General features: G+C 41.9%; 2 protein-coding genes across 5 annotated transcripts in view; one reads left to right on the top strand and one right to left on the bottom strand.

The window, feature by feature from the left end:
- The window catches only part of LOC134204390 (centrosomal protein of 135 kDa-like), a 120,922-nt gene that overhangs the window by 52,809 nt on the left and 40,231 nt on the right, over positions 1–27,882 (top strand). The gene's annotated exons all lie outside the window — the stretch shown is intronic.
- Positions 1–27,882, bottom strand: part of LOC134204392 (uncharacterized) — a 38,480-nt gene that overhangs the window by 434 nt on the left and 10,164 nt on the right. The window contains 3 exon segments of the mRNA XM_062679210.1: positions 1–685; positions 741–900; positions 983–1,375. Of these exon segments, the coding sequence (XP_062535194.1) occupies positions 1–685; positions 741–900; positions 983–1,368 (1,231 nt within the window). The 5' untranslated portion in view covers positions 1,369–1,375.

The following is a 27,882-nucleotide window of genomic DNA, read 5'->3' as shown; positions in this document are numbered from 1 at the left end:
GTTCAAGCCACTGTCCTGGACCGCAAAGCCCACGAGTGTAAAGCTTATAACATTGTTTATTTATCTCCACCATATCAGGCGTACTATCACAAGCACTTTTAGGAACTTCATCATCTGTACATGACTGATCTAAGTTATGGATGACTCCAGAGCATCCGCAAATTCCGTTATAGGAAATGCCATCCAATGACGGTCTTGTTGTAAAGTCAAATATAACCACCTGGTGCAAAGTGCAGGGACCCTGTGATCCTATTCGATAACATGTTTTTTCTTTAGGAAAATACAATCTACCTTTCTCACATGGGTTAGGTAAGCAAACGTTTGAATCTATCAGAAAGGATCCTGTCTCACATGGGCCCTGTGTATACAACTTGTAGCAATAACCGTCCTTCCATAGAACGTAGTTTTCTTTACATCGACACTCTGCCTTCATTGAGCTTACCTCTTGTTGCCCCCTTTTATCGGTTATAATGAATGTGTGCCCAACAGGACAAGGCCCAATAGTGCCTAATTCGTAACATTGATTTGATTCGTTATGAAAATGTGGCAATCTTTGATGGCATGCACACTTCTTTGAAGGGAGAAATAGCTCTCCTGTGCGCAAGCATGGTCCCTTAGTGAAAAATTCATGGCATGTTTCCGTCTCGTCATAGAAATAATTGCTCAACTCCCCTTCGTCTTTACACTGGAAATATAGATATAACGATGAAATTCTAACAAAATATATCATTACTCCATACCTTGCATTTAGCTATTCCATCAGAATCTAAGCTCATTAACTTTCCCTTCGCGCAGGGTCCTTTGGTATACAGTTGGTAACATTTGTTGTCCTGTGGCCAGTAAATCATTCCACTCTCACACATTTGTGCCGATTTACATGTACCCCATCGTTGTTTTGGTCTGTAATAAAATATTTGATAAGAATTTTTGTCCTGTCTCTGTGTAACGTATGGTGTAAAGCAGCATTGAAGGGCGTTTTTACATGGCACTCTTCACATCTGTATCGGCAAGCGGTGCGAAAAATTGTCCAAACTCGCAAGGCTCTCGCTCGAATAACCGATGGCATCGTTTCGTTAATGGGGATTGAGCGGTTCCTGGTGGACAGCGGCACTCTGCTGTCGATCCCGTGCTAGTGGATCCCACTCCTACCGGGCTTAGTTCCATTGTTTCGGGGCAGGGATACCCTAGCTGAAAAATTTTGTAACATTTTTTGAGCGGAGGCCAATAAAGTAGCTGCCATCCACCGGGTTGACTGGCACAGGGATTTTTATTCGGGTCACTCCATGGTGGGGGTACGATTGCAGCTAACGAAGACGATTGGAGGTTATAGAACGTCAGAATGCACATCCATACGGATGCATGCCTCATCACAAATCTGCAAAAAAAAAAGATAGAAAGATAAAAGGTACATTAATTGTTCTCCAACTACGTGGTGTCGCAGAGCCGGAGGACCCTTATTAACCCTCTAAGACCCTAATTATTATTTTCGCTCCTATCACAATTTTACTATCTGAAATCGTTCTATTTGTGGGTGTCCTACGAAAGGCTGAAACACATAAGGCTGAATACTCATAAGGCTGAACTCAAAAGGCTGAAATCCCGACAGGCTGAAAGTCTCAAAAGGCTGAAAGTATCAGAAGGCTGAAATGTATCGAAAGGCTGAAATAGATGGGATGAAATGAATTCCAACCATACGATATGTTATACTAACTATGTTTAGTAGTTGGTGAATAATGAATAAAGAATAGAGAATGATGAATAGAGAATAAAGGATGAAGAATAAAGAATAAATAATTATTTTATTTTCATTAATAAAGAGGCTTTCAGCTCTGCTGGTTTACCTCTGGGTAAAGAATAAAGAATAAAGAATAAAAAATAAAGAATAAAGAATAAATAATAAAGAATAAAAAATAAAGAATTAAGAATGAAGAAAAAAGAAGAAAGAATAAATAATAGAGAATGATGAATAAAGAAAAAAGGATAAAGAATAAAGAATAACTAATAAATAGGAGAAGAAGAGGGAAGAAAACGGAAGAAGAGAGAAAGAAGACGGAAGAATGGAGAAGGAAAAAAGATGATAGATTGAAGAAAGAACATAGAAAAAGGAAGATGGAAATAGAAGAAGAAACAAGAAAGATGGAGGAATGAAGAAGGAAGAAAGAAGAAGAAACAAGAATGAAGAAAAAAGAAAAGGAAGTAGCTAAAAGAAAAAAGAAAGAAAAAGGACAAAGAAAGGAAAAATATGGAAAAAACAGGATGAAAGAAGAAATAAAGATGAAAAAACAAGGGACAAGGAAGAGGGTAATAAGAAAGAAGAAGAAAGGACAAAAAGAAGAAAAGGAAGAAAGAAGTAAGTAAGAAGAAGGAAGAAGGTAGAATGAATAAATAATAGAGAAAAGAGAATAAGGAAGAAGAAATTTGGAAAAGGAAGAAGGTAGAGGAAAGAAGACAGAAAGGGTAAAAAACAAGGTAATGAAAGAAGGAAGAAAGAAGAAAAAGAAAAAAACAAGCGAAAGGAAGAAATAAGAAAGCAAAAGGAATGAATGAAGAAGGAAGAAGAAGAACAAAGCAAAATAAAGGAAGAAGAATCAAGAAGAAAGGAAGAAGCAAGAAGGAACAAGGAAGGCAGAAGAAGGAAGAAGGAAATAGGAACATGAAAGGAGGAATTAAGAAGGAAGAATTATGGAAGAAGAACTAAGAAGAAAGACAGAATGAAGGAGCAATAAAGAAACAGAAACTAGGAAGGTTTTAAGAAGAAAGAAGGAAAAAAATGAATAAAAAAGTAGGAAAAAGAAAAAAAAGAAGGAATTAACACGTACGTCCCCAACCCCCATTTTACGACAAAACTCAAAATTCAAAACCATGCAGCTCAGCCAATTTCTAACGGATTTTCAAGAAATTTACTGGAATCGATCCAGCCCTGCCGTCCTGATTAGTCACGCTTAGTCGACAACTAAGAAGCTTTCTACTAAAGCAAAAATTTGTTTTGGTCTATTTTAGCTAATTGAAACTCAGATTCGCCTACATAGGTCTCAGTATGATAGTTACTATCAACTGTGTGTACAAAAATAGTAAACCAAACGGTTTTAAATGTTGTGCATCCGCGAGTACGGCTTCGCACTACCGGCGCCCTCATGTGTCGCAGTTGAGCGCTGTTAGTTACTATCAACTCCCCCAAAGCCAACATGTTGTGCATCCGCGAGTACGGCTTCGCACTACCGGCGCCCTCATGTGTCGCAGTTGAGCGCTGTTAGTTACTATCAACTCCCCCAAAGCCAACATGTTGTGCATCCGCGAGTACGACTTCGCACTACCGGCGCCCTCATGTGTCGCAGTTGAGCGCTGTTAGTTACTATCAGCTCCCCCAAAGCCAACATGTTGTGCATCCGCGAGTACGGCTTCGCACTACCGGCGCCCTCATGTGTCGCAGTTGAGCGCTGTTAGTTACTATCAACTCCCCCAAAGCCAACATGTTGTGCATCCGCGAGTACGGCTTCGCACTACCGGCGCCCTCATGTGTCGCAGTTGAGCGCTGTTAGTTACTATCAACTCCCCCAAAGCCAACATGTTGTGTATCCGCGAGTACAGTTTTGCACTGCCTTCTCTAATATGGGTCTTGATTCTGCATCGAAAGTTTCTTATTGCTCACCTAAAATCGCATTCCAACATCCCCTGAAAACATATTTAATTTTGGGATACTCGGATCATACAGCCCTGCCGTCCTGATTAGTCACGCTTAGTCGACAACTAAGAAGCTTTCTACTAAAGCAAAAATTTGTTTTGGTCTATTTTAGCTAATTGAAACTCAGATTCGCCTACATAGGTCTCAGTATGATAGTTACTATCAACTGTGTGTACAAAAATAGTAAACCAAACGGTTTTTAAATGTTGTGCATCCGCGAGTACGGCTTCGCACTACCGGCGCCCTCATGTGTCGCAGTTGAGCGCTGTTAGTTACTATCAACTCCCCCAAGCCCACCTGTTTTGCCTCCGCCAGTACGGCTTCGCACTACCGGCGCCCTCATGTGTCGCAGTTGAGCGCTGTTAGTTACTATCAACTCCCACAAAGCCAACATGTTGTGCATCCGCGAGTACGACTTCGCACTACCGGCGCCCTCATGTGTCGCAGTTGAGCGCTGTTAGTTACTATCAACTCCCCCAAAGCCAACATGTTGTGCATCCGCGAGTACGGCTTCGCACTACCGGCGCCCTCATGTGTCGCAGTTGAGCGCTGTTAGTTACTATCAACTCCCCCAAAGCCAACATGTTGTGCATCCGCGAGTACGACTTCGCACTACCGGCGCCCTCATGTGTCGCAGTTGAGCGCTGTTAGTTACTATCAACTCCTCCAAAGCCAACATGTTGTGCATCCGCGAGTACGGCTTCGCACTACCGGCGCCCTCATGTGTCGCAGTTGAGCGCTGTTAGTTACTATCAACTCCCCTAAAGCCAACATGTTGTGCATCCGCGAGTACGACTTCGCACTACCGGCGCCCTCATGTGTCGCAGTTGAGCGCTGTTAGTTACTATCAACTCCCACAAAGCCAACATGTTGTGCATCCGCGAGTACGGCTTCGCACTACCGGCGCCCTCATGTGTCGCAGTTGAGCGCTGTTAGTTACTATCAACTCCCCCAAAGCCAACATGTTGTGCATCCGCGAGTACGGCTTCGCACTACCGGCGCCCTCATGTGTCGCAGTTGAGCGCTGTTAGTTACTATCGAATCCCCAAAGCCAACATGTTGTGCATCCGCGAGTACGACTTCGCACTACCGGCGCCCTCATGTGTCGCAGTTGAGCGCTGTTAGTTACTATCAACTCCCCCAAAGCCAACATGTTGTGCATCCGCGAGTACGGCTTCGCACTACCGGCGCCCTCATGTGTCGCAGTTGAGCGCTGTTAGTTACTATCAACTCCCCCAAAGCCAACATGTTGTGCATCCGCGAGTACGACTTCGCACTACCGGCGCCCTCATGTGTCGCAGTTGAGCGCTGTTAGTTACTATCAACTCCCCCAAAGCCAACATGTTGTGCATCCGCGAGTACGGCTTCGCATTACCGGCGCCCTCATGTGTCGCAGTTGAGCGCTGTTAGTTACTATCAACTCCCCCAAAGCCAACATGTTGTGCATCCGCGAGTACGGCTTCGCACTACCGGCGCCCTCATGTGTCGCAGTTGAGCGCTGTTAGTTACTGTCACCTCCCCCAAAGCCAACATGTTGTGCATCCGCGAGTACGACTTCGCACTACCGGCGCCCTCATGTGTCGCAGTTGAGCGCTGTTAGTTACTATCAACTCCCCCAAAGCCAACATGTTGTGCATCCGCGAGTACGACTTCGCACTACCGGCGCCCTCATGTGTCGCAGTTGAGCGCTGTTAGTTACTATCAACTCGCCCAAAGCCAACATGTTGTGCATCCGCGAGTACGGCTTCGCACTACCGGCGCCCTCATGTGTCGCAGTTGAGCGCTGTTAGTGACTATCAACTCCCCCAAAGCCAACATGTTGTGCATCCGCGAGTACGGCTTCGCACTACCGGCGCCCTCATGTGTCGCAGTTGAGCGCTGTTAGTGACTATCAACTCCCCCAAAGCCAACATGTTGTGTATCCGCGAGTACAGTTTTGCACTGCCTTCTCTAATATGGGTCTTGATTCTGCATCGAAAGTTTCTTATTGCTCACCTAAAATCGCATTCCAACATCCCCTGAAAACATATTTAATTTTGGGATACTCGGATCATACAGCCCTGCCGTCCTGATTAGTCACGCTTAGTCGACAACTAAGAAGCTTTCTACTAAAGCAAAAATTTGTTTTGGTCTATTTTAGCTAATTGAAACTCAGATTCGCCTACATAGGTCTCAGTATGATAGTTACTATCAACTGTGTGTACAAAAATAGTAAACCAAACGGTTTTAAATGTTGTGCATCCGCGAGTACGGCTTCGCACTACCGGCGCCCTCATGTGTCGCAGTTGAGCGCTGTTAGTTACTATCAACTCCCCCAAAGCCAACATGTTGTGCATCCGCGAGTACGGCTTCGCACTACCGGCGCCCTCATGTGTCGCAGTTGAGCGCGGTTAGTTACTATCACCTCCCCCAAAGCCAACATGTTGTGCATCCGCGAGTACGACTTCGCACTACCGGCGCCCTCATGTGTCGCAGTTGAGCGCTGTTAGTTACTATCAACTCCCCCAAAGCCAACATGTTGTGCATCCGCGAGTACGGCTTCGCACTACCGGCGCCCTCATGTGTCGCAGTTGAGCGCTGTTAGTTACTATCAACTCCCCCAAAGCCAACACGTTGTGCATCCGCGAGTACGGCTTCGCACTACCGGCGCCCTCATGTGTCGCAGTTGAGCGCTGTTAGTTACTATCAACTCCCCCAAAGCCAACATGTTGTGTATCCGCGAGTACAGTTTTGCACTGCCTTCTCTAATATGGGTCTTGATTCTGCATCGAAAGTTTCTTATTGCTCACCTAAAATCGCATTCCAACATCCCCTGAAAACATATTTAATTTTGGGATACTCGGATCATTAATCGATCACAAAATTCCTATAGTTTTAGGAACCGAGGTCAATTTTTGTGCAATGGTCATGGTTCCGGATATATTCCGGGGAGTACTGGGGTTACCTCCCTCCCGGAAAAAATGATCACCGGCAGTGTTGTCCTACACTCAAGGCAAAAAAATTCTGCTCTTTAATTTTACTCCATCTCAACGATTTTATAGTCTCAACTAAGTAAGTTCAACTAATAGAAGGATATTTGAATTTTCTAAATGTCATGGCAAACTGTCAAAAAAATGCACTCCAGAGCCACAGGAGCGCGCGCACTGAAAATACACTGGAGTGTTTTCACTGGAGTGTATTTTCAGCGCGCGCGCTCCTGTGGCTCTGGAGTGCAGTTTTTTGACAGTTTGCCATGACATTTAGAAAATTCAAATATCCTTCTATTAGTTGAACTTACTTAGTTGAGACTATAAAATCGTTGAGATGGAGTAAAATTAAAGAGCAGAATTTTTTGCCTTGAGTGTAGGACAACACTGATCACCGGCAGATCGGCTTCGAAATCCATCGTGCGACATGTCAAACTTCATGATTTTGCAAAACAACTACACTGGAGTACATTTCGGCGATTTTCGATCGAATTGGCCACCCTCCGGGTACTTCCAGGGCCTGGTTCCCTTGGGGAAGTGGCCAATTTTCATTTGCTCTTGGAACCCATCTTGCGACATATCAAACTTCATTATTTTGCAAAACAAGTACACTGGAGTACATTTCGACGATTTTCGATCGAATTGGCCACCTTCCGGGTACTTCCATGGCCTGGTTCCCTTGGGGAAGTGGCCAATTTTCATTCGCTCTTGGAACCCATCTTGCGACATATCAAACTTCATGATTTTGCAAAACAAGTACACTGGAGGAAATTCGGCGATTTTCGATAGAATTGGCCACCCTTCGGGTACTTCCAGGGCCTGGTTCCCTTGGGGAAGTGGCCAATTTTCGTTCAGTCGGTTTTTTCTTCTTCTCGGCTTGTTTGTTGGTTCAGATCCTATCTGTGTGATAGAAAACTGGCTGTAAAAATAGGCTCATCTGTTTCGGATTGGTTCACAAACGGGTCTGGTGTACCACAGGGAAGCAATCTTGGGCAGTTGCTTTTCTCCCTATTTTTCAACGATGTAGTCATGTACATTGGTGAAGGCTACTGCATTTTATATGCTGACGACATGAAAATATATGTTGTAATCGATCAACCGTCGGATTGCATCAAGCTGCAGGAGCTCTTAGATCGGCTTCTCGTCTGGTGTCGAGCCAATCACATGACTTTGAGCGTGCCAAAATGTTCCATCATAAGTTTCCATCGCAAGAAGTGCCCGATCATATACAACTACGTAATCGGTGATGAACCGCTAAACCGTGCTTTTTCTGTTCGAGATCTTGGAGTTGTTCTGGATGCCGAGCTGACGTTCAAAGAACACCAAGAAGAAGTAATCAAGCGAGCTCGTCGTCAACTTGGGTTTGTGTCTAAAATCACTAAAGAATTTCGTGACCCATATACGTTGAAGTCATTATACGTTACGTTGGTCCGTCCTATCCTGGAAACAGCTTCGTTGGTATGGGATCCGTATCAAACAACAATGATCGAAAGATTTGAATCGGTGCAATGAAAATTCATAAGATTCGCCCTACGTTTTCTGCCCTGGAATTACCCATCGCACCTTCCACCGTATGCAGCCAGATGTCAATTGATTGGCATCGAAACTCTAAGACAGCGTAGGAGAAACGCGAAAGCGATTTTTGTTGCCAAAGTTCTGGTTGGAGAAGCGGATGCCCCCAATATTTTGGCGCTAATGGACATCAATGTGCCTGCGTATACGTTCCGTTCTAGTGCTTTCTTCCGTTTGCCTCGACGACACCATGACTACGACCTGAATGAACCAATTCGATCAATGATGATCGTATTCAACGAGACGTATTCGAATTTTGACTTCGATTGACAAAGTAATCGTAGAATTTAGGTTTTTAGAGTTAAGATTCATTAAGACAAACATACAATGTCGGATGATCATTATAACAACAATAAACAACAACTTCCAGAGCCTGGTTCCCTTGGGGAAGTGGCCAATTTTCATTCGCTCTTGGAACCCATCTTGCGACATATCAAACTTCGTGATTTTGCAAAACAAGTACACTGGAGTACATTTCGGCGATTTTCGATCGAATTGGCCAACCACCGGGTACTTCCAAAGCCTGGTTCTCTTGGGGAAGTGGCCAATTTTCGTTCAATCTTGGAACCCATCTTGCGACATGTCAAACTTCATGATTTTGCAAAACTAGTACACTGGAGTCCATTTCGGTGATTTTCGATCGAATTGGCTACCCTCCGGGCACTTCCAGGTAGGCCTGTGCGCTGATTGAAATTTTACCGGCAGTGGCGTGATAGATCATTTCCAGGCAGCGGCGGCGGCGTCACGCCGTTGGTGATCAGCGGTGGCGTAGATCGGCGTAAACCAGTTTCAAGCGCCAAAATTTCTTCAAAAGTTCGTCAAGGAATTCTTTCAGAAGTTCCTCCACTAGATTTTTTAAAAGATCGTCAAGAAATTCCTTTGGACATTCCTCCGTAAGTGCCTCTGGGAAGTTCCTCCAGAAACTCCTTCTTGATTTCGCCTTCAGGAGTTCCTCCAGGAATTCCTCCGGAGGTTCCTCCGGAAGTTTCTCCAGGAATTCCTCCGGAAGTTTCTCCATGAACTCTTCCGGAAGTTCCTCCAGGAATTTCTATGGAAGTTCCTCCAGGAATTTCTCCGGAAGTTCCTCCAGGAATTCCTCCGTAAAACTGGAACTGGCCACCTGGATTCCAGGAATTTCTGGAGGATTTCCTAGAGGAACTTCCGGAATAATTCCTAGAGGAACTTCCGGAATAATTCCTAGAGGAACTTCCGGAATAATTCCTAGAGGAACTTCCGGAATAATTCCTAGAGGAACTTCCAGAAGAATTCCTGGAGGAACTTCCAGAGGAATTCCTGGAGGAACTTCCAGAGGAATTCCTGGAGGAACTTCCGGAGGAATTCCTGGAGGAACTTCCAAAGGAATTCCTGGAGGAACTTCCAAAGGAATTCCTGGAGGAACTTCCACAGGAATTCCTGGAGGAACTTCCACAGGAATTCCTGGAGGAACTTCCGGAGGAATTCCAAGAGGAACTTCCGGAGGAATTCCCAGAGGAACTTCCGGAGGAATTCCTAGAGGAACTTCCGGAGGCACTTCCGGAGGAATTCCTAGAGGTAGTAGTGTACTTCCGGAGGAACTTCCGGAGGAATTTCTGGAGAAACTTCCGGAGGAATTCCTAGAGGAACTTCCGGAGGAATTCCTGGAGGAACTTCCGGAGAAATTCCTAGAGTAATTCTTGTAGAAGCTTCCTGAAGGAACTTCCAGACGATATCCGGGAGGAGTATCTGGAAGAATTTTCCAGAGGCATTTATAGAGGAATATCTGGAGAAATGTCCAAAGGAATTTCTTGACGATCTTTTAAAAAAAACTCGTGGAGGAACTTCTGAATAAATTTTGGCGCTTGAAACTGGTTCACGCCGATCCACGCCGCCGCCAATCACCAACGGCGTGACGCCGCTGGCTGAAAATGATCTATCACGCCACCGCCGGTTAAATTTCAATCAGCGCACAGGTCTACCTGGAAGTACCCGGAAGGTGGCCAATTCGATCGAAAATCACCGAAATGGACTCCAGTGTACTTGTTTTGCAAAATTATGAAGTTTGACATGCCGCAAGGTGGCGGCGTTTCTTCTCCTGAAAAAGGCGGGTCTGCTGTCTCCGCTTCCGTCTATAACGTTCCACGTTCTGCCGGGTACCTTGCTGCAGCGCGACCGCCCGCGCTGCGTCCTTCTCCTCCAGAATCTGTCTGCACTCTTCGTCGAACCAATCGTTCCGTCGACTTCGACCCACATACCCGACGTTGTCCTCCACTGCGTCGTTAATGGCTGCTTTAACTGTATTCCAGCAGTTCTCAAGAGGGCCCCATCGAGCTCACTTTTTTCCGACAACGCTGCCTCGAGATGCTGCACGTATGCAGTGGCGACATCAGGTTGCTTCAGTCGCTCTTGGTCGTACCGCGGCGGTCGTCGGTACCGAACATTGTTGATGACGGATAGTTTTGGGCGCAGTTTAACCATCACCAGATAGTGGTCAGAGTCGATGTTAGCGCCACGATATGCCCTGACGTCGATAATGTCGGAGAAGTGCCGTCCATCAATCAGAACGTGGTCGATTTGTGATTCTGTCTGCAGTGGCGATCTCCAGGTGGCGATCTCCAGGTGTATCACTAAACATGTTCAATTTATTTCGAATCAATATATATAGAATACTCAGTAGAGCGTCGTTTGGAGTCACAGCCTTACTGTTGCGGTCAAAACACGTACAAATCAGTAAAATTACAATCATGTGGTGGAATTTAATGAAATAATATTAACACGTTCTATGACGGATATAAATGTTTTTAACGCAAGAAGTTATCAGAATAATTTTTGAGAATGTTTTAATATAAATCGAAGTGAATGAATCCATTAAACGCTAATATTAAACTTTAATATGATTAAAAAAACGAATATATTTGTGAAAACAATTCTTAGCGTTTAGGAGTGATTTGAATTAGCACTTTAAAACTATATTTTTCGGTCTGCTCTATTGACGCGAATATGTAGAGCTCAAACAATTTCTGATATATCATCTTTATCATTGACGAATTCTCTAAATTTATTGCATGTTTAAAATTAGCCAGTTTTATCTCATGTATCTCATTATCCAGTAAACTTTGAGAACCGCTGATCTATACCAAATCGAATGAAATTATTTGGCACTGGAAAATTTACACAGTCCATAAAACATTGAACTTTGTCTTCAAAAAATAAGGAAACAGCATAAAGCGAAACAGTAACGCAACTATTCAAGTCACGTCACCGCATTTAGTCTCGTCAGCCATCGTCATCCTCTGTCATTTGTTGCTGTCGGCAAATATTTTAGCACCTCATACGCGCATACTTAGTGTCGATTGTTTACGATATACGTACAATGCTCTGTACTATATTTGTTCAAACTCGTAAACACATAAGAGGTGACTAGGAGGCCTCTAGCGTGACAATAAAAATCCCTCAAAAACGTACAAACTTCTTATTAATTCATAATAATCGGAAGGTAATGCTTTTCGATAGATATGTAGATACCAAAATTCTCGGTTTTATGCTGAGATTATTATGTCCGAATGATTTATTTTTGTCTTATCTTATCTCAATGCGGAGATGTATCCGCAAAGATTCAATCGACCTCTTTTACATGGGTGATTGAATGGGTTCGAACCTCCACACAAACCGAAATATTGATGTAGTCATGTAGTGTGCATCGTTTCCATTAGCTTTTCAAGGTTGAATTTTATATTTAACGGACACGCGACAAACGTTTTGAAATCAATGTCATTCGAATTCCTGTGTAGGGTGCAATCACCTTCTCGTTGGATCGACGCGGTCTGTATGCGTTGATTAATGCCGAATATGATTTTGAAGGCGCATCACAGAAGAAATCGATTGTGTTGTGATATCTTTAGGATTCGACTATGTGAAACTGGTTGATAGGTTATGTAAGCAATCTACCCTATTGACACACTAACATATTGAACATTGTGTTTGCAAGAGAAACATCGTTTAAATAGAGTTTGGTTTTGTTCCATATCATCAAGCAACAGCGAATTCTATCTTTCACCGATTTTCTAACGTATAAACATGTGTTCCGAAAGTACATTCCAATTTTTTACCTCTTTCACGCCTCAATCGATTTACTATGCTTTCCGAGCAGTTACCAGCATGTATCAGTTTGCTAGCAATCCGGTGTATTCAAATTAAAATTGATTAATCCACGTAGTGATGACATCGTCTTTCTTTTATTTTACATAGGGTAATTCGCCAAATGTTGAACGGCTAATTTCTTCGCCTATTGTTGAACGCACGTGCATTTCTTATGGGCGTTCAACAATAGGCAAGAATTTTAGCCGTTCAACATTTGGCGGTTTCCCCTAGTGGTTGTAATGAAGAGAGATGGTAGATCAAATAAGTTCCATGAATCAACTTTATATATCACGTTTTCAAACATATTTCTTTAGGTTCCAATCTAGCATTTTAGGAAAATCGGTTGAGGTGCTGAATGAAGTACGAATTGTCGAAACCTTTGAATTACATAGACGTCTCACAAAATCCACAATTCTCGAGTCGTAAAACATAAACAAAATACACTCGCACAGATTCACACAGTTTTGCACGTGTACAAATGCGTAAACTCGCCCTTGAATATGTCATTATTCCTGTAAAGGATTCAGTTATTTTATTGGGTGAATCTATTGCCTTTCAATATTACTTTGTTGTACGAGAAATGAAAACATGATTTGCAATCCGGTGTGCATCAGTGCTTGTTAAGGATTTCATCATTATTTCACACCTATAATTCAAAACGTGCCAAATGATTCTATCCTTATAAGTCAATGAGTCAATCAGCAGCATTTAACGTTTACTTAAGGATTTCATTATCATCAACTACCTTTGTGGGGTATCTCAGCTTAGTGCTGCGGGTATCGATCAATTGAAAGATTTTTGTATGCTTATCTTCTTACCTCTACTCTTTAGAGATCACCTTCCTTTCCAGCTCTTTCGAAACGCGAATAAACCACCAGCTGGTGCCGCAGTTTTGCCTTTTTTGTTTTGACCATGGAACCGGTTCTCGCGATTTACCACGTCGCGACGCGCCATCGGTCGTGCCGGTTCAACTTACGCCACAAAAGCTTTGCAGTTCCATAGACGTAGTACTTTAGGTTTACTTCTTGCTAAACTGCCCGTCGCATCTGCATCGGTTGCTGCAAGCTAGTGTTGTGATTCCAGCTATGTTGCTTTCTGAGCGAATCGGAGGCTGTGAAGCAGTATAGTTTAGTCTTGTGCCATAGTGACTCGCTGGCCCAGATTCGTATGGTCTTTAAGATAGAGAAAGAGCATGCTTTTGCTTCAGATCATGTGATTGATCCACGGAGCAGGCCGGTAAGGAGAAGCATTAACTGGGGTGGGTCACCGGTAATAGTAGTATTAGTGACATTTTCGAAATAATTGATCAATACAAGGAATACATTTTCTTTAACCTTCAAAATGGAGTTTATAGCAGAATTAAGCAATAATTTCCAATAGTTCGATAGGCTTTTGTTTGGCACACTGTGGATAAAGATTTGCTAAGGAAACGGAGCTTGTGTATGGATGAAAGATTTCTGAAATAGGTGCAATAGAGATTGAAATCTCTTGGAACTTAAATATTGGAACTTTGTATCATTTTTCTTGAATCGAGCTCAATGTTTATTCTAGTTTTAGTGTACGAGAAAGGCAAACACAATTATCCGTTTTTCCTACGCTGATCTACGAAAGTCCCAAAATATGCTAATTAGTCACACCCAAAAAAAATCTAACTTTTCTTGTATAAAATCTTGTCATATAGGGGAACTGTTCCGTTTTCCATCTCATTGAACATATATTCCATCGTATCGCAAAACAGAGGAATACAGCACCAATCATGTCGCTTCTTTTTGCTCTTTTTGCTTCTCACTGCTGGAAAAAATCACAAAAATAAAAATAAAACAAATCAAATTCCTTTTGATTGCTTTGCTATGAGATGAAGTGCCGAACCGTTCCCCTACAATACTGCAAGATTTTTATACAAGAAATGTAAGCTTGTTATTTAGATACTGTAATCAAATTATACAATACAAAAGTTAAAATCTACCGAAATTGTAGGGTATCTGTTCCTATATCAATAACAATAAGCCAATGCGCATATGAAATGCATTTATTTCTCACCCAATAATCAAGAAACATGAGAATAATTATGCTCGGCTCACGTCATTTTTAATTGATAACAATTTGGTAACTTCAAAAATGAAATTGTTATCACATTATAGAAGTATTTAGCTAAAAAAACATCATCACTGCCATGCACCTATTTCAATAACATTCAAAAAAAGTTAATCCTATGCCTGTACCTATATCAATAATACTGTTTCCAACATAAAATACGCACACTATTACTTGTGTGTATACGTAACGATATGATTGCAGTGATGCCGAATTCTTCAATGTTTTGTATTTGAGTTGAAATATAATTACAAAATTCCAGTTTTCGTTGTAGTTTTCCAACTTATGAGATTAATTTTATGTTTGTTATAGCTTATCTCTTCGATATACCTTGTTTTACAAACATAAGAGTTGAATTTTACAGTGAAAGTTCATTCAACCATTTTTGAAAAAAAATCTAGGTCGGCAACCCTTGCCGATGCTGCAAGTCATGTAAATAGTTTGGAATACGGACAAGAATAATTTAGACGTTGTTCGAAATAAACCTATATCAAACTATAGGAAATCGCGTTAGTTTTTCAAATATGATTATATTTATAGTGAAATTGTGATGTGCTCTATGTGTTGTGAAGTGCATTTTGAAAGGATTCATTCGTTTTAGCTTGAAATTGAGTGGAAAACAACGGCGTGAAATGAGATAAATCTGCTAGTAGCAATCGAGCAGTGCATCAAATCAACAGTTCAGAGGTAGGAAAATGAAAATGAATGAGTTTTATAATTTTGTTTTTAATAATTTGAGTCTTGTGAACTAAAACATTACTCAAACTGAATTTTAAATAATATTCCAAACATTGGAGAAGGTGGTCTATTCATTATTGTGTACATACGATGTGAGAAATTGTAATCAAATTGATTTTTTATTTGGTTTATCGACGGTTGAGATTAATATACGGGCTGTTATTAATATGGGAACAGATACCCTATATGTCAAAAATTAATACAGTTTCTGTATGCAGAAATGTATTAAAATCTGCCATCCCCTGGTTGGGTGTAGGGTCAACATGTAGGGCCGGAATAAGGATGCTGTTTGCTGGAATATTTCCCCAATATGTTGCATTGATTTACGAGTCTTACGATCATCAGATACACCCGCATAAATAGTGTGTTGTGTAGCTTAGGATGCCAACTATTATCTAATCCCGTCAAGAGTGGTAGCGTAAAAGTAGGTGCGCTTAGAGCTTATTCGTTAACCTACATTTCTTACACTAGCACATGCGGCAAAACACAGTCATGATGCAAATTGAAAGTTTACTAGTTACTTGTACTGACAAATTTTGTACTCCAATGTGTAAATCATGTGCAGCAGCTCCTGCTTCACATTAGCAGCTTTTCGCTCGGTCATTGGGTTTGTGCTTAAAATTTTCAACCAGTTTTGCTCCTCGTCGAGGCTCGAACGCTGCAAGCTACTAAAGCAACTTGATACCTCGGTGGAACCCATGATGCACACTCGGAATTCTCTACTAAACCAGCAGCAAGTGCGAGATGCAGTGTCTGTGAGTTCACCAAACTGTGGACAGTAACTGCAATTGTCAATCGACCGTCGTTTTCTCGAACATAAGAAGTGTGGCCTTCTCGCTATTGGCCGATGACGCCATCCGCTTCGACGCAGAGGCAGAGTCGTGATTGTGCGGAAAATGAAAAATCACATTTGATGCTTTATTGTAAACAGGGAGAATGGAAGAGGTGCTATAGAGCAATTGTCGATGAATGACATTTCGCGCCGTTGCATAATTTTCAGTTAGGTACCGTCGTATTGGTTTGGAAACTCTAATCGCTCTGTAGATTACCAACATCTACTATGAGTCGTTGAGTTGCACACAGTCTTCCAGGTGGATGCTTAGTTGCTGCTAGGTAAATAAACGACCTACGATTATGGTGGCGACGAATATGAACGGCATGATCATTGTCTCGAATGCGCTCGATGATTTTATTTCCAAATCATAACAGTTTCCCAGTATTGCGCTATAAAGTGAATTGCTCATTATATCAGTTTTAAATTTCGTTTATTGTGTCACCCCGTGAACAATATAAGAAGATTGCACGAGTTTCAATGGATTAACAGGAAGTCGTCACTTTGGCAGCCACTGAAGTAAAACCATTTTTTGTAACGACATTTACTACCACTCATTCAAGATTAATTTAACACGTAGGTTTGGGAAGGTTGATGATGAATGTCACACTATTAGATCGCGTACTTGACCCACCTCTAGTGTCTACAAGTTGAGTCAAGTACGGGACATAAAGACGATCTTACATTTTGAATTTAGTATACGGAAAGGCTATAAGATCCTTCTAGAACTGAACTTTTGGTAGAAGGCCATAGTATTATATCTAGACCAACATTTGAAAAGGGCGTAACAGCCAAAATTTATTCCTTCTGATTCTTCGTTCACATACAAAACTTTATATGTAGACAAATAATCAAATGGAATAAATTTTGGCTGTTACGCCCTTTTCAAATGTTGTTCTAGATATATAACAATTTATTCCCTTTAAAAAACAATTACAATTACTAATTGCTGCATGGAAAAGGCACCTGCACAGCTAGGTGATATATTCTGGGTTTTTTAGTTACTATATCCACGTTTTGTCGTATATTTTAAATAATGTCCAATTCAATGAATGTCATTTCATCAACATAGATGAGGGTTTAAACATGCTGAATGCCAGAGACAATAGCCTCAGCAAGCATGTAGCTAAGCGGAACGTTTCATTGGTTTGTGAAATATTTTACAAATAAAACAAAATGATGGATGTTTAAGATTTAACATGGACAGGCTTGACTGATCTTATCACATAACAAATAAAGATCAACAACTAAACAAGAATGCTGTCCAATGAGCAGCTCGAAGTAGCTCGAAGTTGTTGCCGTCCTGCTTGTTCTTTTTTGTCAACAAATGGGCATGAGCAGGACAGGGAGAAACTTCGAGCTACTTCAAGCTCTCATTGGACAGCATTAAGGTGAAGGTGGATTGAGTACCAAAACAAAGCTTTGAAAATATTGGTACAATAAAAACTGTCATATACTGTAGTAGTATTGGTGTCGTATTTATAAAAAAAAAAGAATATTAGTAGGGTGGTTCAAAAAAACGACTAAGCACCACCACGCTCACTCGATTCCGTCCCATGCTCCGAGTGTCCTCCAAAAACCGATTTGAACAAAAACTGGTTGAGCGCAAGCCGGTTCAAGTTTATATGAAAACTAGTATGGGAAACTGAACCTTTTAATACGCTGGCTAAAGTGCCTCCCCTCCAAACGCTGGCGAAAAGAGAACCCGCATAGCTGAAAGCAACATTCCAGAGACTTCACTGAACGAAAACCGCACCGCACGAAAGATGCATTGATTTCGTAACGCAAAAATAGCATTTTATACCCCACTCACCCCCATGTCACACTTTTTGTTTGAAGTATCTGCCCCTGGTGCGATAGATATCACAGACAAATTCTGGGTACATATTTTGTTGAATTACACGTTTCACTGATGCCTTCTGAGAAGCCTAATTATCATGCTAAAGATTCGCAACCTCGATTAAAATCGACTCCCAACTATTGGAACGACCATCCAATATGGATTGTCAATGGAGTTAAAGCTCTTGAATATTTCATCCATTCATATGGTCTCCCCCCTCGCCATCGCCCAATGACGGAGTGCCAGAATAAGAATAATGTTAAATTCAAGCTCGCCATATCAACTGTCATACAAACCTGAAACGACCTGTGCACGGTAAGCCTCTATTCAAACCAGCCCAAACCATCGGATGACACCCAAATTAAAAAATCATAATCGACTGAGCGTGGCGGAGCTAAATTATTTTTTGAACCACCCTAGTTATTAGTTTGCTGCTGCCGGTGCCGTTGTTTACATTCGCTCCGCGATCAGTTTTTAATCGTTTTTTTCGGGCAAAAATAGCAGTTTATATTAAGTTTTCGGATTGAATAAGTGACTGATTTCGAAAAGTGATGTTTAATTTGCATTCCATCAACATTTCGGGCTGCTCATGTGCGGAAAAGTGAGTAAAAACTTGATTTTTTCAGTGCGCTTTGAGAAGAAGTGAAGTGCAGTGATAAACCCACCAAATCGCGAACGGCTAATAAATTGGCACGAAACTGCTGATTAATGATATTATTCGAGCCGAAATGCATAGGACTCTTTGGATGAACATGTTCATTATCACTGGAAGTGAATAAATATGCTGTGAACAGGTTAGTAATTTGAATATTATACTTTTGTTCGATGCTGTTCGATGCATTCGAATGTTGGTGGGAGAGGAGTGCGGGAGGTGTGGGGTTGACCCGTAGAAGGTCCGGTGCCATATTGACTGCCATCGTGGTACTCTTCCAACTATGTCCTTAAGCTCTAACATAATTGTTTATTACCGTAACCCGGGGGAACTTTGATCGGCGGGGTAACATTGATCTATTTGACCATTTTCAAGAAATGAACAAATTATTATTTTCTGTTAATACCATTCCATATTGTGAGTTAGGTATTTTAATCTAGAATAAATCTACTGCAGAATACTACCTATAACCTTCTCCTAAATTTGCCTTCTTTTTATCGCAAAATTTTTAAAATAAAAACAAGCAAGCACTCAAAACAAATATAATAATAAAAAAATAGTTCGTAATTATATTTGTGTGACAAGTTATATTATTTTCAAATTAAATTTTTTTTTGCTGAAGACGTAATTTCTACCAAACGTCTAATTTTCGCACCTCGAAAATACGAGTTTTGAAAAGATGTAATCGAAATATTTTTTGAGCGAGTAATGGCGCTTTAGCCTAGGCATAAGAGCCAGGACATATGGGAGAAATACCTGTGTACCATCCCTGGAAGTTGGATCAACAAAGAGTGACACTAATCTTCTTAGCAATGTTACTCCCAACGTCACCTCTTTGAACACCCCTTGCATGTGGAACGATTGGTACGGCTGTCCCCGTTTCTTCCTTTCGTGAATTCAAAAATATTCGTTGATCATGTTATTCACTGCCGTGAATCGCATGTCTGTCCCATCTTTGCTGGGTTTCCTATTCATATGGGACAAATATGCGATTCACGGCAGTTCATTACTGAATAATCTGCACGATGGGCCTGCCCGAATGATGTGAATTATGCTCAAAGTTACCCAAATTAAAAAATCCAAAAACCTGATGAAAGAGATTTTGGAAAAGTTCAAAATTATCAAATAATCGAAAACAACACTCTTATCTACTTCAATCATTTGTTCGAGAAACTGCATAAGTCAATTTTAAACTATTTCGAGAAAACAACAAAAAACTGTTTTTGAACCAATTTGCACAGAATCTTTCGATTTCTTCGATACAGATCAATAGTTTTTGGCAAAACTCAACATCCTGGGGCACTTTCAGTGCAAAAAATGTAAGCAGTACTCCACAATGCTCTTCAAAGTACGTGGACATATGTAGTTTCTCAAACAAACGAAAAAAAATTCATACATTCCTGAACAATTTTTTTTTTCGTTTTTTTTGCCAGAATACGTATTTTTGGATGAGGATTCAGAATATATAAAAATCTCATTTTGGCCAAAAATGTTACATATGCAGTTTCTCAAACAAACGGTTCACTTGTCATAAGACGAGTTTGTCGCGACTAATAAGTCGAGTCAAGTACGAGACACTGAAGACGATTTTTCTGTTGAGGTCGAAATACGTATCTGTCAAGGTACAATCAAGTGGTGGAATTAAATGGGATGGTACAAACTCGTCTTATGAAAAGTGAAGACATTACACTAAAAAGCTCAAAATAATTGTCCTAACACCCTTATATACTTTCTACACGTAGCAGTACTCGTTTGAAAAATATGAAAAGTGGAATGGTTTCACTTACGGACGACAAATAATACAAAAAAATATTACTATGTCTGAACCTTGATTATGCATATGCACAACATGTGATAGATGTAGTTCGGAAAAGGTATTGGAGGGTAACCGCTCCCTTCGGTGGAATTTGATCCCACGAAACCAGTACGCTAGACAGGTGCTTTCCCTACTACTTAAGCTACGAAGGACCTCCGTTGTCCTCCGCAGCTTAGCGGGTACTGATGAAACCAAATTCCCAGCACCGAGCACGTAGCTGAACTCTCGCAATACATTTTCAGAACTAACTCTCTCATATGTATGTTTGTACAATGTCAATAGTCAATCAAGTAGGATAAGTATTTAGTACCCGCTACACTGGGCATATAGATACTTTTGAGCAGTGTGTAGCGCACACAAAAAAATGCGTTCAAGAATTCGTGAACTAACAAGTTCACGGTGTATTTTTTCGTGAACAACAACCACGGATTCGTGAACACAGTCACGTTTTCTGGAACGTTCTGGAAAATGTGACTGGTGTTCCCGAATCCATGAATTAAATCACGGTGTATTTTTGCTGGTTCACGATTTCGGGAACGCTTTTTTTTGCGTGCGGTGTAAATCTGGTCATATTATCAGGAGCACTAATAAAACGTCCCCTAACCCCTAATCCTGCGGTATCAAGCGACCCGTGCCAAGGGGATGCATGGTCTGAGGGGTGAAATAAATAGCAGGCCGCTAACGGAGCCTGTGGGGTACCTGGGCAGCCCCCCCTAGTATAATGTTCCCTTACCACGTAATTGCGGAGTTCTGGCGTTATTGCGGACTTTCTCGTGGGACTCGTGGGACCAAAATATCGACCAACCAAAAAAAAAAATTGAGTGGAAAGGGAGAAGCTTCTGATGAAAAGATGGATCCCTTCGCCAGACGAAGTGGCCTTGACAGGTCGCCCCATCGATCGCAAGGGGCAGGCGATACAAAAGAGCGTTGCAGGTCGGAGGAGCCGCCCATCGAGATCAAAAGATGGATGGAGCTACCCTGACCACGGAAGTGATGATCAGTCACAAGGAGAGTGGAGGCCAGAAAATGGAGGTGATTACAGACGTAACGGACTTAATCGTGTCCTTTCTGGACAAGAGCGGGAAGTACAGTAAGGACCTTAAGAAGTCAGTGCTGACCCTCTGCAACATGGTTGTAGAGGCAAAGCAGGAGTGGAAGTCCTTGCTGCAGACAAGCAAGGAGGCGGAACGAAAGATCCGCCAACTTACCGAGGAGGAAGAATTGGCAGTGAGCAAAGCGAGCCAAGGCTACGAAGGAAGCCGAGTCGAAGATTCGAGTCCTTAAGGAAGAAAAGCAGCTGGCAGAAAGCCGATATTGCATGAGAAGGGGGCTACCAAAATCTGTCGGGAGAAAGTTGAGCAGGTTGCCGGCACTAAGGAACGACGAAAACCAGTTCCTCCTTCCACGAGGGCTACCGAAGTTCGCCGGGAGGAAGGCCTGCCCTGGAGGGAAGTTGTGAATCCCAAAAAGGCGGTAGAGGAGGCGAAGGCGCCGTTGGCCAAAAAGGGGAGTGCCCGTAGAGGAAAGGGCACACCTTCCAATGGTCATAGCAGGAAGGACAAAACGAAGCAATTATCGTCAAGGCTGATGGTAAGAGCTATGCTGACGTTCTGAAGGCTTTGCGGGGCGATAAAAAGCTCACTGCTCTAGGGGATGATGTCAACTGCATCCGCAGAAAGCAGAAGGGCGAGATGATCCTCGTCCTGAAGCGGGATGCTGCGCGGAAGAGTTCCGCGTATAAAAAGTTGGCAGAAGAGGTGCTGGGTGATGCGGTTCAAGTGAGAGCCCTATGCCCAGTAGAGGTAATCCAATGCCGAGGCCTGGATGAAATTACCGAAGCCAGTGAGCTGGTAGCTGCACTGAGAGATCAGTGTGGGGTTGAAATCCAGGATACCATGATTCTGTTGCGGAAAAATTATGCTGGATCGCAGGTTGCCACATTCCTGGTACCTGTGGCTGACGCCAAGAAGGTACTGGATAAGGCCAAGTTGAAGGTGGGTTGGTCGGTATTCTCGGTGAGCGCAAACCAACAACCTCAGGCCTGCTTCAAGTGCTTCGATTACGGACATAAGTCATATGACTGTAAAGGTCCTGATCGGAGTCGGCTTTGCCGGAGGTGTGGAGCTGAAGGTCACAAGGCTCACACCTGCCAGGCCGCACCGAAGTGTTTGATCTGTGGTCCTGGCACAGACAACAAACATTCATTCGGTGGACAGGCCTGTCCGCATGTTGCCTTGCTGTCCGACCTGTACCGCATTCCTGCTAAACATAGCAGTTGGGTTGCGGATAAGTCCGGCCTACTCGGCACAACTGGTAAGTTGTTAGAGAGGGTGATCCTGAATAGATTGATGGAATATCGAATATCTGATTGACGGAATATCTACCATCGAAGCAATTTGGTCGGTAACGGAAACGGCTAAGATAGCGCGTGGTTTGAACAGGAGAGGTATTAGGTACTGTGCATTGATTACACTGGATGTAAGGAATGCATTTAATAACGCTAGCTGGACAGCTATAGCTGATTCCCTGTATCGCTTAATAGTCCAGGATTATCTGTGCCGGATTCTGAAAAACTATTTTCAGAACAGGATATTGTTAGTCGACATCGACGCTGGTCAGCAGTCGATTGAAGTGTCAGCAGGTGTTCAACAGGGATCGATTCTCGGACCGGTTCTGTGGAATATCATGGCTGGTGTGGAAATAGAAGGCTTTGCGGATGATGTAATGCTAGAGGTCACAGGTGACACTTTCGACGAAGTTGAATTGAAAGCTTCGTACGCGATTAGTAGAGTCGAAGAATGGCTCAACTCAAGGAGGTTGGCGTTAGCACATCATAAGACTGAGGTTGTTGTGGTGTCGGTGCATAGCCACCATGGGTTGCAGCAAGCGAGGATAAACGTAGGGACCTGCACAGATAACTCCGTGAGGCCATTAAAGCATCTGGGCGTGATGATCGACGATAAGCTAAATTTTACGAGCCACGTCGATTATGTATGCCAAAGGGCTTCATTTGCAATAAAATCTTTATCCCGAATTATGTTCAACGGATCGGCGGTGCAAAGTCAGGTCCGTATATGCTTATAGCGGGTGTAGCATTGTGTATTATCCGATACGGCATGGCCCAACGCACTAGAGGCCGGGTGCAATGTTAAGAAATTAATCAGGGTGATGTGTCTGCGGGTTGCAAGCGCATACCGCACCATATCTTATAAGGCGGTGACGACATCCAGACATACTTCTGGAGGAAAATGTGAAGTGCTTCAACGACAGGGACCCGGTGCAAGTGCGACGTGTCAAGAGAGCAACTTTGTTGCTCAAATGGTAAAGAGCATGGGACACTGCAGTCAAAGGTCGTTGGACCCACAGACTGATTCCGGAGGTATCGAATTTTTACCTTTAGTAGTATTAGTAGGAAGCAAGGTTAGGTCAACTTTCACCTATCACAGGTGTTGTCTGAACATGGCTGCTCAGGGATTAAATCCTAAAGAGAATGAACAAGTCTCACACATATACGATATGTAGCATACCGCAACTTTTTTCGCAAGCTGTCATGATAGAGAACTGATTCGGGAGGCTATACCCCATGATGAATTTCTTTTAGAAAGCTCCAAATGCGGGGAGTACTAGCTCTGATGATGCATTTCAACTTGTTCTACACAGCTGTGCAGTAACCAACACGAAATGAGAGAAAACAAAGCGAGAATAACAATTTTTCTGTGGGGGCCTTCCTTTCCGATTCTGTTGTTTCGCACTTGTATACAAGTTTGATAAATTTGTTATCATGGCTTGTTATGATTCGGAACAGTTTTTGCCTTTCTTTTATCGTTGTTCGTTATCTATTGAGAGCGATTTCTGCAAACCCTGTAGCTGCTTTAAAAAGTTCCTGCATAGGTTCGGGTTCGCAGATTCTGCGGAGTGCCCGGAATGTGTAGGTGAGGTAGAATCGGCAGAGCTCGGTCAGTAGGAAATAAAAAGTGTTTCCATTGACAGAAGGTTTTCTCCATCAAGGACACATGGAAAACAGCAGAGCCAAAAAATGGCTAACTAGCCTTAAGACAGACAGAGAAAATCCATTACATAAAATCACTCATAGAATCGTTTTTACAACAGTTTTTTTGTGAGTATTTTCATTATTATTCAATACTAGCAGACCCGACGAACTTCGTTTCGCCTAATCTTGATTTATTCTCTGGATAGTTCTCGAGTTATGCAGACATTTTTGTTTCACTTGAATGGGGCCCTCCTTTCCAGAAAGGGGAGGGGTTTTGAACAGACAGACAGAATTTCATTTTTATGTATATAGAAGAAGATAAAATAATAAGAAAACTAGTTTTATGTACCTGGCTTTGCTTGGGATTGAAAAGTAAATTATGCAATTCAAATATCTGATTGCAGCACTAAGCGCACATAAACAGATAGATTGACAGAAAAATTTATCTTTGTGTTCTATTTGGTGTTAGACCATTTGGCTGAATGCTGTTTGGCTTAATACTACAATACACCCAGGTTTTTTTTTACGCGGTTGAAGTTCATTAATTTCTCGATTAACTCAAACTTTTAGAGCTTTTTAAATACCACCTGATTTTTCTTTGATTTTTTATGAATTTTTTCATGGGGTTAACTCATTGTTTCATTGACGCTGAAGGTCTTAAACGACTAAAACCAAACCGTGTAAAAAAAAACCTGGGTGTAGATCGAAAAACGCAACTCTAGGTTTGAATAGTATATAGGCTGCCTCTTCATTCCTCCTTCCTTTCTTTTTTATTTCTACCTGCCACTTCCCTTCTAACTTATTCTTTTTTCCTTCTTTCATCTCTTATCCTACCTATATCCTTTCTTTTTTCTCCTTCATTGTTCTCTTCTCTTTTCTTCTTTCTTCCGCTTTCTCCCTTTTATCTACCTTCTTCTGTTTTTCTTTTTTCTTCTAGAATTTTGAATTGGGCACATAATGATAATTTAGACTACCCCCAGAAGCACCTAAAATTATTTTTCTGGGTTTAAGGCATATTTTTTTGGCTATATCTACTAAAAAGTCATAGAACAAAAACATCCTAGTATCAATGACAAATTGGTAGACAATAGACTAAAGAAGCTATCAAGGACTAATGCTTCTGTTATGTGGAGTAATAATGATACATTCAGACAATATTTCTATGGAAAGGAGGATTGAGCACGGATTGATCGAAACTGCGAAAAGATGGAGCTAACATACGAATGACATGTGTAGAAGAGCTCCTGCAGAAGAGCTCCTGAATAGGGATGTGGCAGACAAAGTTGGCTGTATGGTGCCGAACATGACTGCACGCACGCAGGACAAACGTTTTTAAACTCCGGATCTCCAGGAAACCCAGGAGGAGATTTCCTGGCTGAAAACCCACAAAGCTCCTGGGGTTGACGAATTACCAAGAGATCCAGGAGGTGGAGAAGCCCATATCAGCCCGAAGAGGGAAGCAAAGCGGATCGGATTAGTTATTTACACGTCGAAGACGAAGTACATGGCCACTTCCTGTCAAAAGAGTATTTGCGTAAGCCACCAACCACAAGTTTGTATCGGTGGTGACGAAATCGAGGTGTTTGAAGACTTCGTGTACTTGACTCACTGGTGACCGCCGATACATAGCAAAGAAATACGTAGAAGCATCGTAGCAGGAAATCGATAGTAATCCGCAAGATGCTTTCATCGGATAGAGCTCGCCGCCGTACCAAACTGACTTACTCCAAAACGCTCATTAGATCGTTAGTCCTCTACGGACACGAGATCTGGACAATGCTCGTGTACGATCATGCACTTGGAGTTCTCGACAGGAAAGTGCGGGGTGCAGTCAGGGATGTGTTAAAACACTCTCACACGATAATGATTGATATTTATAATTTCTCAGTTATGAAAAGAAGGCGAGTTGACATCGGGGATAACTTTTTAAATTTTGGAATTACCCCGAAAAGTAACGGCGAATGTTTCAAATCAAGACATAATACTTGAATGATTCTTTCTCGCTGGCAAGTTTTCACTGATGGATAATTTGGATATGTTATCGCGCTCGATTGCTGCTCACACTCGATTATTTGAAAATTTGATTTTTACCATTTCTTAGTACAAATGGAAGGCGGTACATGGAGTAGGTAAATGAACCACGAGATGCATCAGCTGTTGAGAGAACCATCCATCGTTCATACAGCGATCATCTGATGACTGTGAGCCAGACACGCAGCCAGAATGAGTGAAAATGTTTTTCGATAGCAATCCAACGAAAACAAAAAGGCGTTGAGCGTTGATATTTCTGCAATACACAGGGGCGGTTATTAATTATCTTTTTTTGACGATTAAACCTGCGTATTAAACAGATTATTGATGCGGTTTGGATTAAAAGTCGCACAGAAATAGCGAGGATTTAGTTTTTTCGGTGCAGTTTTGAAGCGAGAAAAAAATCAGATTCCCCATAACAATTCTGAAAATGTTGAAGCATTTTGATCTTTCAAAATGCATCTCTCATTATCTTTGGTGGTGCGCAAGAAGACGCCATATCCGCAAGGTGGACTGATTTTTTTCCATTTATTTTAATCATATTGGGAAAAACTCTATCTAATATCAATGACCCGTTTTAACGGTTAGGCGCAAACTACCATACTTCTTTGGAGTCTCACCGTTTAAAACTTTCCGCCTCACATTCTGAAGTATGGTCAACAGTCCATTTCCTGGGTCAAAGAACCGCTTGATACCGACTATTACTGACTCGTTTCCAATTCCTGTAGTGGCTTAACCGTGAAACTTCGCTGCATATTGATCGTCACTGTTGCCATTGCAGACGCAGAATGTATGCGATAATAAACGAGACGAGCGTGTTGCGCAGAATAAATTTTCATCTAATTTGCACCTTCACTACACACTTATTTGTCTACCCAAGAGTTGTGTTTCTTTTCTACCTTTTTCTGCTAGGAATTCAGCCTTGAATTTGAGCAAATTTATGCTGAGAGGCAAACAATATTTTGGAAATTCCCAATATAATTTGGAAATATACATAATTAAATGTTTGACAAGTGATATTTTTTTCGAGCTCAAAAATCAAACTTAGTGTGTATGTTTTACCAACCTTCTGATCTGACTCATACAGTAACGGCTGTTTTTTTATGAAGGTATCAACAATCAATTGACTCTACTATTACTCCAAGGCCTCAGTGCCTCAGCAAACAGTGCGCAGTTCTTCTGCTACATCATGTCTGTCATACCACGACAGGAGAATAGACGCACAGTTGCCTTTTCAGGATTTCAACGAGTGGGAGTGAAACCTTTCGACTTCTTTTCAATCTCGACTCTGGTTTGGAGGCTAAAATGCTGTAAAAGTCGTTTCAAGTAAACGAGTATGCCTCGGTTGCACAATTTGGGAATACTCTAGGTTGGGTGCTAGTTTGTTAGCAAACGTGTCTCAATCTCAGAGTGGGAGGAATTTAAAAAACGCATAATTTTAGTTCTACAATAAGTTTTTCCTGCACAATAAATGTTTTGGTACAGTAATTCATAACAAATAATTAATTTCTGTTAAAAATGGATTAAAATGTAGAAATATCAGTTCGTCAAA

The sequence above is a fragment of the Armigeres subalbatus genome, unplaced genomic scaffold (genome assembly GCF_024139115.2).
Source record: "Armigeres subalbatus isolate Guangzhou_Male unplaced genomic scaffold, GZ_Asu_2 Contig561, whole genome shotgun sequence".
NCBI lineage: Eukaryota > Metazoa > Arthropoda > Insecta > Diptera > Culicidae > Armigeres > Armigeres subalbatus.
Note: the sequence above shows the minus strand (reverse complement) of the source record. Positions and strands in the feature narration are given on the sequence as shown.